The following is a 12,982-nucleotide window of genomic DNA, read 5'->3' on the forward strand; positions in this document are numbered from 1 at the left end:
CTCACGGCCCCTCATGGCCCCTCACAGCCCCTCACAGCCCCTCAGGGCTCCTCACAGCCCCTCACGGCCCCTCACAACCCCTCACAGCCCCTCAGGGCTCCTCACAGCCCCTCATGGCCCCTCATGGCCCCTCAGAGCCCCTCATGGCCCCTCACGGCCCCTCATGGCCCCTCAGAGCCCCTCATGGCCCCTCAGGGCTCCTCACAGCCCCTCATGGCCCCTCACGGCCCCTCATGGCCCCTCACAGCCCCAGGCGTGGGGCTCCTCCCAAAGGAGAAGGGGTCGGGCCCTGCTGTTCTCCTTTAATTTCAGTCCCTTCCCAGTGCCGAGCAAAGGAAGGCTGGAATGGAGCCTTTCCCAGCCTTTCGCTCTGGGCTGGCTGCGGGCTGAAGCTCTGTGCCGGCGCTGGCCGAGCACCAGCAGCCCTGCAGCCCCGGCCTTTGCTGTGCCGTGTCCGTCCCTGTCCCGACCCCGCCCGGCTCTGGCAGCAGCAGCAGCCGCAGCGCAGCGGGCGCCGGCCCGGCCCGGCCGGGGCTCCCGGCAGGAGCAGCAGCAGCGCCGGCCCCTTCCCGCCTGCTCCTGCCTCGGCTGCCGAGGGCTTTTCCAGATGGACTCTGGAGCAGAGCAACAAGCACCCGCACACAGCCCTGGCTCCTCAGGGCCCGCCTGTGCTGCCCCGAGCCAGCCCTCAGGGGAAGGAAGGATCGGGTTCCAGCGCTGTTTTCAGCACTGTTTTGCTCACCCTGAGCTGACAGCAGGAGGCTGCTGCTGCCTTTCCCTTGGGAATTGCAGATCACGGCTGCTCTTGCCCTGCTACTTACCACCTGAATTTTATCCATAAAACTGCAAGTGCCTCTTTCAGTTGGTGCTACCCACAGTGCTTTCATGACAGTGAAGTCAGTATTTTTGTCACAGGCATGAGGATCAGCAGATACTGGAATGCCCACCAGTTCCTGAGCACTAAGGTGAGGGGAATTAAAGCCACAAAGGCCACATTTGCAGTACTCAAACACAGCCCTGTTGCTGGTGCTGATGAAATAGAATAAACTGAGAGAGGCCATCACAAAAATTGCCTCTGTAGTATGGAATTGAATTAAAAAATCCACCAGGAGAAAGAGAAAGCAGAACTTCTCGATTTGTTTCATTGCTTCTTCCCAGCAGCAGGAAACCTAGATGCCCAGAGGTGTTTTCCCTGCTGGTGAGCACAGTGAGAGCCCAGCCTGTGCCCAGTCCCAGCGGGAGCCTGAGCCCAGCCCAGGGAGCTCAGCGCACGCGGGGCCAGGCCCAGAGCCCCGGGCACGGCCGCCCATTGCGGGGCAGCGGCGCAGATGGAATGTCCTGCGGCCCAAACCTCCTGCTCCTGCCACACAGCGCTCAGCGCTCTCCCCCTCCTCATCCTCTCCCAGCACGACACAAATTCCAGCTCGGAGGAGGCTTCCCCAGAGAGGGCTCCGGCTTCTGTCTCAGCCTGAGTGTCCCTGCAGAGGAACAGGGCATCTTTCAGGCACTTCCACAAGCTCACGCTTCTCACTTCATGTGAATCTGGGGTGGAAATGTGCTTGTTAATAAAGCCAAAAGCCATGGGAATGGACTAGTAATTATTAGAAGAAAAACACTCTTTTCCAGGGAAGGTTCACCAAGTCATTGCCTGCATTTGTCCTTTTCAGATTCTTTCAGTTGGCTACTCTGAGAAGTCCAGCTTGTTCTGGTCCTTATCAGGAACTGATTGTACTCTTGATTTATGCATCAATGCACCAGATGTGGAATCATCTACACTGAACTCAGAAACAAACTCCCTCTGTCAGAGCATTTTCACATTCCAGATCATTCTCAAGATGTCCACTGACAGGCTGGAATGATTATTATTACACAACTCTCCAATTTGGGCTGCAGGCTCTGGAGATTCTTTCTCTGAATTCAGCCAGGTTTGTATTCTCTTAACAATTCCTGGTAAGACCTCCTGTTTTCTTAGCCTCGAACAGTAACAATGAAAACCTTACCCCCAGCACAACACACCAGCCCACCAGTTAAAGAAAGGACAAGCTGTCAACTTCTCCAAAGCTTTGTCCTGCTCTGCTGCAAGAGTCCGGCAGCACACAGGGTGTGGAAACCCAAGAGAAACTGCAGTTGGTGGCACATCCTGTGGCAGGAGCTTGACCTCACTTTCCAGGAAGGGTTCTTGAGAAGAGCAAACAGGACTGTGGAGAAGATTCCTGAAAAACTAAAACAGCTTTCCAGAAGTGAAATGAAAATGAAAAGAAACAATATGAAATGTTTTCCCCTATTTATTTCTATGCTCCCCTTTTCCATCTTGTTTTCCATCTCATAAACTCCAAATGCATCTCACATCTAAGATCAATGACTTAGCAAGTTTTAGACACTCTAACATACCATGAGCTACACACAGTTTGCCTTCCCCTGTGTCTGCTGGAAAGCAGTGCTGGAGCCATAAGAGCAGTGCTTGGGTCGGGCACAAATCCTGCAGCCAGGGAATGTGCCCCGCCAGTGTGAGACCCTCAGCAGGGACAATGCACAGCAGCGTTGCTGTGCTGGGTCTCCATGGAGCCATCCCAGGAGCAGCTGCTGAGCTCAGAAGCCATCGCAGCCACCGCCCTGCTCCAAAAACCCTTGGCAGGGTGGGCTCCTGGCCTGGCTCTGTGTGCCAGGAGCCGGCAGCGCTGGGTGCAGGCAGCCCAGGGAGGGCACAGAAACGCTGGGTGAGAAATGCTGGGGCACAGCGAGATGGGCAAGTGCAGCCGGCCAGGGCACAGGAGCAGCGTGCACAGGGGACACAGCCCCAGGACAGATGGGCAGGGCTGGGCAGGGCTGGCAGGGCCAGAGGCACCCAGGCCTTTGTCCCTGGGCTCGGGCAGCGCCTCGGGAGCCCCACAGAAGGAACTTTCCTCGGAGGGGCTGCACTTTGCTTCTCCCTTGCCCCTCCCTGAGGAGGCTGGCAGGGGCTGCAGGTTTATGGCATTTGTCCTTGCTGCCCCTCACATCCCCCTGCCCCACAAACAGCCCCGAGCCACCCGTGAGGGACAGGCCCTGCTGTGCCAGGCTGGGCTCAGGGCTTGGCCTTTCTGCTTCCCCCAGCCAGCCCAGGCCTTGCTCAGCATTGCAGTTCCCTGCTCTGAGCCTTGGGCTCCTTGCAATCCTGGCCTCCAGGATCTGCTCTCTCCAGTGCCTGGGAGTCTTTGGCAGTCCCTGCCCTCACTGGGGCCCAGTGATGCTCCAAAGGACTTGGAGTTTTGCTCCTGACTCCTTGAGCAGCTTCTTCAGCCTTCTCTCAGTGCCTGAGGCTCCTGGACTCAGCCCCAGATCTACTGTGGGGATCATTAAAGTACACAAAGCCCTCAAGGGTGCTTTGTCTTCCTACAATGGTCTGCAAATCTCCAGAGCTTGTGCAGCTCACTGGACACAGTCTGGAGTTTTGTTAAGGAGGAAGATTTCAAAGTGCAATTCATGACTTCTTTTCTTTAATCAAGTGAGTATTTTTTTTTATTTTTCAGTTCAGAGAAGAACTGATAGAAACATTCCCCAGGTGACCTTAATGCTCAGTGTCTCATTAGGATGTCTGGGCATGTAGAAGAATGAGCTCCCTGAGGGCTGACCCTTTTTGGACAAGTTGCCCCTCACCCCCAGCCTCCCCATGTCTGACATCACCCACCTGGCACTGACATCCCTGTGTCCTGCAGCAGAACCTTGTCCCTGAGCTCTGCAGCTCCATGTCCCAGCCCATTGCACCGTGTCCAACCTGCTCTCCTCAGCGCTCTGCCTGCACACAGACCCAGGAGAGATTTTCCTACTAGGAAGCAAAGAATGGAAAAGCCTGAGCAGGTTTCCTAAACAACAAACCCCACTCAGGAGCCACCTGCTCAGTACAGGCTGCCTGGAATGGTGTCACCTTTCTACAAGGGACAGTGTGACCAGAAATGATCTCTGGAAGTAGAATTCTCTGAGTCTCCCAGCTGAATTCTCTGTCCCTGTCCTTTCCCTGGATCTCTGTTGCAGATGGAAGCTGCTGGGGCCATCCTCACCTTTAACCTCTCTTTGGAAGGCAAACAGGTGTTCCCATGTGTGTTAAGCAGGATTTGTTCAATGTTTCTATAAATCTTTTGTGTCCCCCATGGAACAAAGGGGCCATTTTGGCACTGAGGGGGTTACGTGGAAGCAAGAAGTCAGTTGTGTCCCTGGGGTCCCATGGAACCAAGGGGCCATGGTGACACAGCAGGGACACGTGGATCCAGTGGTCCATTGTGACACTGTGGATCCAAGGAGACCATGGAGACACCCCCAGAACCTCATGGAACCAAGGAGTCCATGGTGACCCAGCGGGGCTGCATGGAGCCAATGGTCCATGGTGACACTGCCCATCCAAGGAGGCCATTTGGACACTGTAGAAGCTCATAGAGCGAGATCACCATTGTGACACTGAAGAACTTCATTGCACCAAATATCCATGGGGACATAGCAGGGCATCATGGAACCCAGGAACCACTGTTGGCAGTATGGAAACTCCTGGAACCAGGGGCTGTGGTGTCACAGCAGCACCAACACAGCTGCTGCACCTTGTCCTATGTCCTGCACAGCTCCTTGGGAGGCACGGCAGGAGCAGCACCCTGAGAGCCTCGGGAATGCCCCTCTGGGATCCATGGCACACACTACCAGGGCCTGGAATTTCAGTTCCCAGTCAGGAAAAGATGTTCCTGCCCTTGAAGGCAAAGCTCTTATGGAAGGCCCAAAAGCCAAGTGGAGCAAGATCTTACAGTGACATTTCATTGCCAGCCTTCATAACTTCACCCATGGTTGTTGTAGCTGGTGGAATAGGGATGAAATTAGGGCAGGGCCTTTGGTGAAAGCTGCCCTGGGTCAGGGGAGACACTGAGAGAGAAACAGAGCAGGCAAAGGATGGCAGGAGAGAAAGGAGGTGTTTTGGTTTGGAATGACAGGTGTCTGCTGAGAAAGGCAAGACCCTCCCCTGAAATGAAAAAATGTAGACTCTTTCTTTCTGATTTGTTATTAATTTTAAATTAAGGGGGGGGGGGGCTTTCAGGTAAAAATATGGTAGCAGGAATAACAGCTTTTTATTAGGGAAGAAAATTAAAATATGAACAATGCAGTGAACCAAAGCAACACTGAGAGAGCCAGAATACAACGTGACACCCTGTTGGACAGGGTGTCAGCCACAGTCCAATTGGAATTCTGGCTGCAGTCCTCCTGGAGTGTCAGGTGTGGTTCTGTTGGAGAAGTGATCCTATAGGAAAGGGTGTCTTCCTCTGAAGAGGAAGAGGCAGCTGTTCCTCTGGGAAATCCAGCAAAGAAAAATCTGTGTTGGTGGGCCAGAATCTCAAGACTAGATTCAGGTAGGAATGCTTGGCTCCTCCCTCTGGGCGGGGCATCTCACAATGGGATGTTACAGTTCTTATCAGTCATGCTGTGACATTCAATAGCCCATTATCAGCAGATATCTCCCCTGAGGGAGGATTGATTGTGGAAGAGATAAGGAAAAACTGCCCACTTAACACAGGACAACTGCCATGTAGATGGCAAATAGAACACATCTTGCTTTTCAGTCTGGAACAGGAGGACAGAAACAAAATCAGATGAGAAGGCAGCACACTGAAAAGCAAACCAGAACTGACAGAAAATGAATGGGACAGAAAACAATAATTCTGATAGTTTTATTTATTATCAAAATATATCACACCCACCCAGCCCCGCACACTCCTGATCCCACAACCTCAAATTTGGATCTCACTTCTCCCAATCTCCTTCCCCATCTCACCCTGGAGGGTGTAGAATAGAGTAATTTTGGCATGGGACTGAGGTGGGAACCAGCAATTTGAGGTGGGATTGAGTCATTTTGGGGTAAGATTGAGGGGTTTCAAGTGGGATTGAATCATTTTGAGATGACAGAGCAATCCACCTTGGATTTTGGAGTGCAAAAATATGGAGAATACTACCACATATCCCCCAAGAACCCACAAATCCTCCAGAATATGTTCCCAAACTGTAAATTCCACCTCAAATACCTCTTAAATGGTGGGACTTCTGACATCTCTGGTCAATAATAATTTTAGTCATTTTTCAAGTGTTTTTAAGTGATAAAGCCAAATCAGAAGAAAATTAGGGACCAGAGACCCCTTGAGCATCCCCTGGGCATTGGACAAAACAAACTCAGCAGAAATTAAATTTAACCCTACATAAAATGCCTTGAGGAAGATTTGCTCTTCCCACAAGTCACTTGTGATGGAAATGCAAACAAATCCCAAACATTAATAAACCAACAACAGAAGCAATTCTTTGGCAATTCCAAATTTCATCAGTTCCAGCACAGCTACAAGTCAGATGCTGGCAGGTTCCATAAAAAGAAACATGGAAATTTGGCCCAATACAGATTATTAAAAGGAAGGAAAAGGTTTGTGTAGCTGTCACAAAGGTGACAGGGACAAAGATAATAATGATTCTCGTATTTGGAAAAGCCCCCAAGCCTGTGAATTCAGGAATTACTTGGGAATTTAGCTACTTGAGCTGGGCTTCTTGTAGGATTTAAATACCCTTGTGTTCCTCTCCTTGGGGTGAATGATCCTTGTCAGTCTTGCTGGTATCATTTGTTCCCTTTCCTCCAGTGATTTTAACAAACTTTTCAGGGAAGGACAACAAAATATCTTCTTTACAATTATAAGTTCTCCCAAAAGTTGCTCAGAGGAAGCTGCATCTAAGTTTTCAAGAGTTCCTCTGGAAAGAGCCACAAACTCCTCAGAGGAGGGAACCAGGCTGTTGTCAAAGACACTTGGGGTCAGACAACAGTGCCCTGAAGTCATTGTGCCAAAATAATGCCCCAATCTGGTTAATAAAATTTTTAGATGCCTCTGCCCCAATTAAGGTGCTAACAAGACCAAATACAAAGTGGATTTTATTGAACAGTAAATGTGATGTAGAGAGAGATGGAAAGAAAGAAAAAAAGAGAGGAGAGCAAGGGAGTGACAGGGACAGAGATCTCCCCTGGGGCGGGGCAAGTGTGACATTGTCCCCTGTGTGTGTGGCCTTCCCAGAGTGGGGGTTTTACACCTGAGCCAGTTTGGGTAACGGGGGTGGTGTTCATCCCCCACCCCGGGCAGGGATTGCCTCACTGTTTCAGGTTACAGTGTCAGATGTAACCAAAAGTGTTTTCAGTCACCATCTCCATAACCTGTTATCAACAGGTGGGGCAGTATTCTTTATCTCTTCCATGGCTCAACCCTGATAACGCCCTCCAGGGGCCATCTTCTGCTAATGGGCCATTGAGTGTCACTGCAGCACTGATAAAATTACATCATCCCATTGTGGGATGCTCCGCCCAGGAGGAGGAACCAAGTATTCCTGCCTGGATATAATCTCACCCCTGCAACACCACGATCACCTTGCCTACTGCATTTCCAGAGGACAAGAGCTCCATAAGCACCACTGGACCTTCAGAGGAAGACCAGACCCTTCTACAGGATCACTGCTTTAACAGAATCACGTTCATCACTCCAACAGGGCTGCAGCCGCCATTTCATCAGACTGCTACCACCACCCTGAGCAACGGGGTGTCAGGTTATATCCTGACTCTGTCAGATTAAGTCAGTGTTTCTGTATCATTGCCTCGATCCTAATTTTCTTACTCAATTGTGATTCTGGCTTAGACTCTCCCCCTGGTTTGCCTTCAAACCAGTACAAAACTCACTGTGCTCATCCCTTGTTTTCCTCCCAAAACAGAATTTCCAATCCCCAAAACTTCAAGAAATGGAGAAGGAGGCTGCAAGGAAGAGGAAGGAGCCCTGGGACGCCCAGGCAGGTGAGGAGGAGGAAGTCAGTGCCCCTTTCCTCCTCTCTCCTGCTCCATCTCCCAGCCCAGCCTGGCCCCTGGCTGCAGGACAGCCCCGCTGCCGGTGTCCTCCTGCCAGGGACGCACTGGGGGGATCTCCTTGCCCTTCCCTGTGGCATGGAGGCAAATCCCATCCTCTCCTTGTCCTTCCTCCCCCAGAGCAGGAGCTGAGGATGGAGAGCAGAGAGGACAAATCCCCGCAGCAGAAACTCGTGGAAGAGGCCGTTTTGAGTGGCTCCACAGTACTGGAACCCAAAGGGGAGGAAAAGCCCTGTCGATCCCGCATGAGGAGGGGCTGCAAAGGCAGATCACGGGGATCTGAGCAGGAAAGACCCACCGTGGGCCAGGGAGGCAGCCAGAGATCAAGCCAGAGCTCAGAGCTGGCTGTCCATGAACAGCATCGTGTTGGAGAGAAGCCCTACAAGTGCTTGGAGTGTGGGAAAAGCTTCAGGAGGAATTTCAACCTGATCCGCCACCAGATGATCCACACTGGGGAATGGCCCTACGAGTGTGGGGAGTGTGGGAAGGGCTTCAGCTGCAGCTCTGCCCTTGTCATCCACAAACGCATCCACACTGGGGAGAGGCCCTATGAGTGCGGGGAATGTGGGAAGAGCTTCAGCCAGAAGTCACACTTGATCAGCCACCAGATCCTCCACACTGGGGAAAGGCCATACAAGTGTGAGCAATGTGGGAAGAGCTTCAGCCATAGGTCCAAACTGATCATCCACCAAATGATCCACACTGGGGAGAGGCCCTACGAATGTCCTGAGTGTCAGAAGAGGTTTCGGACCAGCTCAGATCTACTCCTGCACCAGCGGATTCACACGGATGAGAGGCCCTTCCGCTGCCCTGACTGCAGGAAGGGCTTCAGGTACAACTCCACCCTTGTCAAACATCAGCGCATCCACACCGGGGAGAGGCCCTACAAGTGTGGAGAATGTGGGAAGAGCTTCAGCCAGAGCTCCAGCCTGATGTGCTACCAGAGGACCCACACTGGGGAGAGGCCCTATGAGTGTCCCGAGTGTCAGAAGAGGTTTCAGACCAGCTCTGATCTCCTCCTGCACCAGCGGATTCACACAGATGAGAGGCCCTTCTGCTGCCCTGAGTGTGGAAAGGGCTTCAAGCGCAACTCCCACCTCATCATCCACCGGCGCATCCACACTGGGGAAAGGCCCTATGAATGTCCCCAGTGTGGGAAGAGCTTCTCCAGGAGCTCTATCTTGACCAGACACCAACAGAGACACCTGTAAGGGAAGCCCTGCAAGTGCCCCAGCTGCAGGAAAAGCTTTGTGCACTGCTCCATCTCCATCCCCCATGGGAGGACCCACGTTGGTCAGAGCCCCAATTACGCACATTCCCTATGATCCATGTTGGGAAGACACCTGACTGATAATCCTTTTGGTTTGGCCCTAATATTCTTCTGATCTATCTTCATTCCCTAAAACACCCAATATAGAATAAGAAAGAAATTGAACAGAGATGTTTAATGTCCCACTATTTAACAGCTAATTAAGGGTGAAATTATGGTTTGAGGATATATTATGGAAGATTTGTTCATTCTTTGGGGATTTTGGGCAGTGCTCTTCATCTCTCAGCAATCCAAAGGTCAAGATGGATTGATCTGTCACCTCAAAACTACTCACTCTCACTGCAAACAACTCAATCTTACCCCAAAAAGTCTCAATCCCATTTAAAAATGGCTTGTTCCCACCCCAAAGAAACTCAATCCCTTGCCAAAATTACTCAATTCCTTAGCCTCTAGGGTGAGATGGGATTGGAAGGAGATTAGGAGAAGTGGGAATCAAATTTGGAGGGGTGGGATTGGGACTGTGTGGGACTGCGTGGTTTGGTTTAGCAGTAAATAAAACTTTAAGAATTAGTGATTTCTGTTCCATTTGTTTTCAGTCAGTTTTGGTTTGTTTTTCAGAGTGCCACCTTCTCAGCTGATTGTGTTTCTGTCCTCCTTTCCCTCCTGCCTGCCTTTGCCTGCTCTGTTTCTCTCTCAGTGTCTCCCCTGACCCAGGGCAGCTTTCACCAAAGGCCCTGCCCTAATTTCATCCCTATTCCACCAGCTACAACAACCATGGGTGAAGTTATGAAGGCTGGCAATGAAATGTCACTGTAAGATCTTGCTCCACTTGGCTTTTGGGCCTTCCATAAGAGCTTTGCCTTCAAGGGCAGGAACATCTTTTCCTGACTGGGAACTGAAATTCCAGGCCCTGGTAGTGTGTGCCATGGATCCCAGAGGGGCATTCCCGAGGCTCTCAGGGTGCTGCTCCTGCCGTGCCTCCCAAGGAGCTGTGCAGGACAGAGGACAAGGTGCAGCAGCTGTGTTGATTCTGCAGTGTCACAACAGCCCCTGGTTCCAGGAGTTTCCATACTGCCAACAGTGGTTCCTGGGTTCCATGATGCCCTGCTATGTCCCCATGGATATTTGGTGCAATGAAGTTCTTCAGTGTCACAATGGTGATCTCGCTCTATGAGCTTCTACAGTGTCCAAATGGCTTCCTTGGATGGGCAGTGTCACCATGGACCATTGGCTCCATGCAGCCCCGCTGGGTCACCATGGACTCCTTGGTTCCATGAGGTTCTGGGGGTGTCTCCATGGTCTCCTTGGATCCACAGTGTCACAATGGACCACTGGATCCACGTGTCCCTGCTGTGTCACCATGGCCCCTTGGTTCCATGGGACCCCAGGGACACAACTGACTTCTTGCTTCCACGTAACCCCCTCAGTGCCAAAATGGCCCCTTTGTTCCATGGGGGACACAAAAGATTTATAGAAACATTGAACAAATCCTGCTTAACACACATGGGAACACCTGTTTGCCTTCCAAAGAGAGGTTAAAGGTGAGGATGGCCCCAGCAGCTTCCATCTGCAACAGAGATCCAGGGAAAGGACAGGGACAGAGAATTCAGCTGGGAGACTCAGAGAATTCTACTTCCAGAGATCATTTCTGGTCACACTGTCCCTTGTAGAAAGGTGACACCATTCCAGGCAGCCTGTACTGAGCAGGTGGCTCCTGAGTGGGGTTTGTTGTTTAGGAAACCTGCTCAGGCTTTTCCATTCTTTGCTTCCTAGTAGGAAAATCTCTCCTGGGTCTGTGTGCAGGCAGAGCGCTGAGGAGAGCAGGTGGGACACGGTGCAATGGGCTGGGTCATGGAGCTGCAGAGCTCAGGGACAAGGTTCTGCTGCAGGACACAGGGATGTCAGTGCCACGTGGGTGATGTCAGACATGGGGAGGCTGGGGGTGAGGGGCAACTTGTCCAAAAAGGGTCAGCCCTCAGGGAGCTCATTCTTCTACATGCCCAGACATCCTAATGAGACACTGAGCATTAAGGTCACCTGGGGAATGTTTCTATCAGTTCTTCTCTGAACTGAAAAATAAAAAAAAATACTCACTTGATTAAAGAAAAGAAGTCATGAACTGCACTTTGAAATCTTCCTCCATAACAAAACTCCAGACTGTGTCCAGTGAGCTGCACAAGCTCTGGAGATTTGCAGACCATTGTAGGAAGACAAAGCACCCTTGAGGGCTTTGTGTACTTTAATGATCCCCACAGTAGATCTGGGGCTGAGTCCAGGAACCTCAGGCACTGAGAGAAGGCTGAAGAAGCTGCTCAAGGAGTCAGGAGCAAAACTCCAAGTCCTTTGGAGCATCACTGGGCCCCAGTGAGGGCAGGGACTGCCAAAGACTCCCAGGCACTGGAGAGAGCAGATCCTGGAGGCCAGGATTGCAAGGAGCCCAAGGCTCAGAGCAGGGAACTGCAATGCTGAGCAAGGCCTGGGCTGGCTGGGGGAAGCAGAAAGGCCAAGCCCTGAGCCCAGCCTGGCACAGCAGGGCCTGTCCCTCACGGGTGGCTCGGGGCTGTTTGTGGGGCAGGGGGATGTGAGGGGCAGCAAGGACAAATGCCATAAACCTGCAGCCCCTGCCAGCCTCCTCAGGGAGGGGCAAGGGAGAAGCAAAGTGCAGCCCCTCCGAGGAAAGTTCCTTCTGTGGGGCTCCCGAGGCGCTGCCCGAGCCCAGGGACAAAGGCCTGGGTGCCTCTGGCCCTGCCAGCCCTGCCCAGCCCTGCCCATCTGTCCTGGGGCTGTGTCCCCTGTGCACGCTGCTCCTGTGCCCTGGCCGGCTGCACTTGCCCATCTCGCTGTGCCCCAGCATTTCTCACCCAGCGTTTCTGTGCCCTCCCTGGGCTGCCTGCACCCAGTGCTGCTGGCTCCTGGCACACAGAGCCAGGCCAGGAGCCCACCCTGCCAAGGGTTTTTGGAGCAGGGCGGTGGCTGCGATGGCTTCTGAGCTCAGCAGCTGCTCCTGGGATGGCTCCATGGAGACCCAGCACAGCAACGCTGCTGTGCATTGTCCCTGCTGAGGGTCTCACACTGGCGGGGCACATTCCCTGGCTGCAGGATTTGTGCCCGACCCAAGCACTGCTCTTATGGCTCCAGCACTGCTTTCCAGCAGACACAGGGGAAGGCAAACTGTGTGTAGCTCATGGTATGTTAGAGTGTCTAAAACTTGCTAAGTCATTGATCTTAGATGTGAGATGCATTTGGAGTTTATGAGATGGAAAACAAGATGGAAAAGGGGAGCATAGAAATAAATAGGGGAAAACATTTCATATTGTTTCTTTTCATTTTCATTTCACTTCTGGAAAGCTGTTTTAGTTTTTCAGGAATCTTCTCCACAGTCCTGTTTGCTCTTCTCAAGAACCCTTCCTGGAAAGTGAGGTCAAGCTCCTGCCACAGGATGTGCCACCAACTGCAGTTTCTCTTGGGTTTCCACACCCTGTGTGCTGCTGGACTCTTGCAGCAGAGCAGGACAAAGCTTTGGAGAAGTTGACAGCTTGTCCTTTCTTTAACTGGTGGGCTGGGGAGTTGTGCTGGGGGTAAGGTTTTCATTGTTACTGTTCTAGGCTAAGAAAACAGGAGGTCTTACCAGGAATTGTTAAGAGAATACAAACCTGGCTGAATTCAGAGAAAGAATCTCCAGAGCCTGCAGCCCAAATTGGAGAGTTGTGTAATAATAATCATTCCAGCCTGTCAGTGGACATCTTGAGAATGATCTGGAATGTGAAAATGCTCTGACAGAGGGAGTTTGTTTCTGAGTTCAGTGTAGATGATTCCACATCTGG

General features: G+C 51.9%; 1 protein-coding gene across 1 annotated transcript; it reads left to right on the top strand.

Moving 5' to 3' along the window:
- The first annotated feature begins 2,652 nt into the window (after nt 1–2,652).
- On the top strand, nt 2,653–10,411 carry LOC146764541 (uncharacterized). Its single transcript, XM_085564405.1, has one exon. The coding sequence runs from the start codon at nt 7,768–7,770 to the stop codon at nt 9,097–9,099; it is 1,332 nt and encodes a 443-aa protein (XP_085420531.1). The 5' UTR covers nt 2,653–7,767; the 3' UTR covers nt 9,100–10,411.
- Nucleotides 10,412–12,982: the final 2,571 nt, after the last annotated feature.

This window comes from Lonchura striata, chromosome 33 (genome assembly GCF_050655825.1).
Source record: "Lonchura striata isolate lonStrDom1 chromosome 33, ASM5065582v1, whole genome shotgun sequence".
Taxonomy (NCBI): Eukaryota; Metazoa; Chordata; class Aves; order Passeriformes; family Estrildidae; genus Lonchura; species Lonchura striata.

Excerpts from the sequence above, each read along its gene's own strand:
- LOC146764541 (XM_085564405.1), top strand. The coding sequence starts at position 7,768 with ATGGAGAAGGAGGCTGCAAGGAAGAGGAAGGAGCCCTGGGACGCCCAG.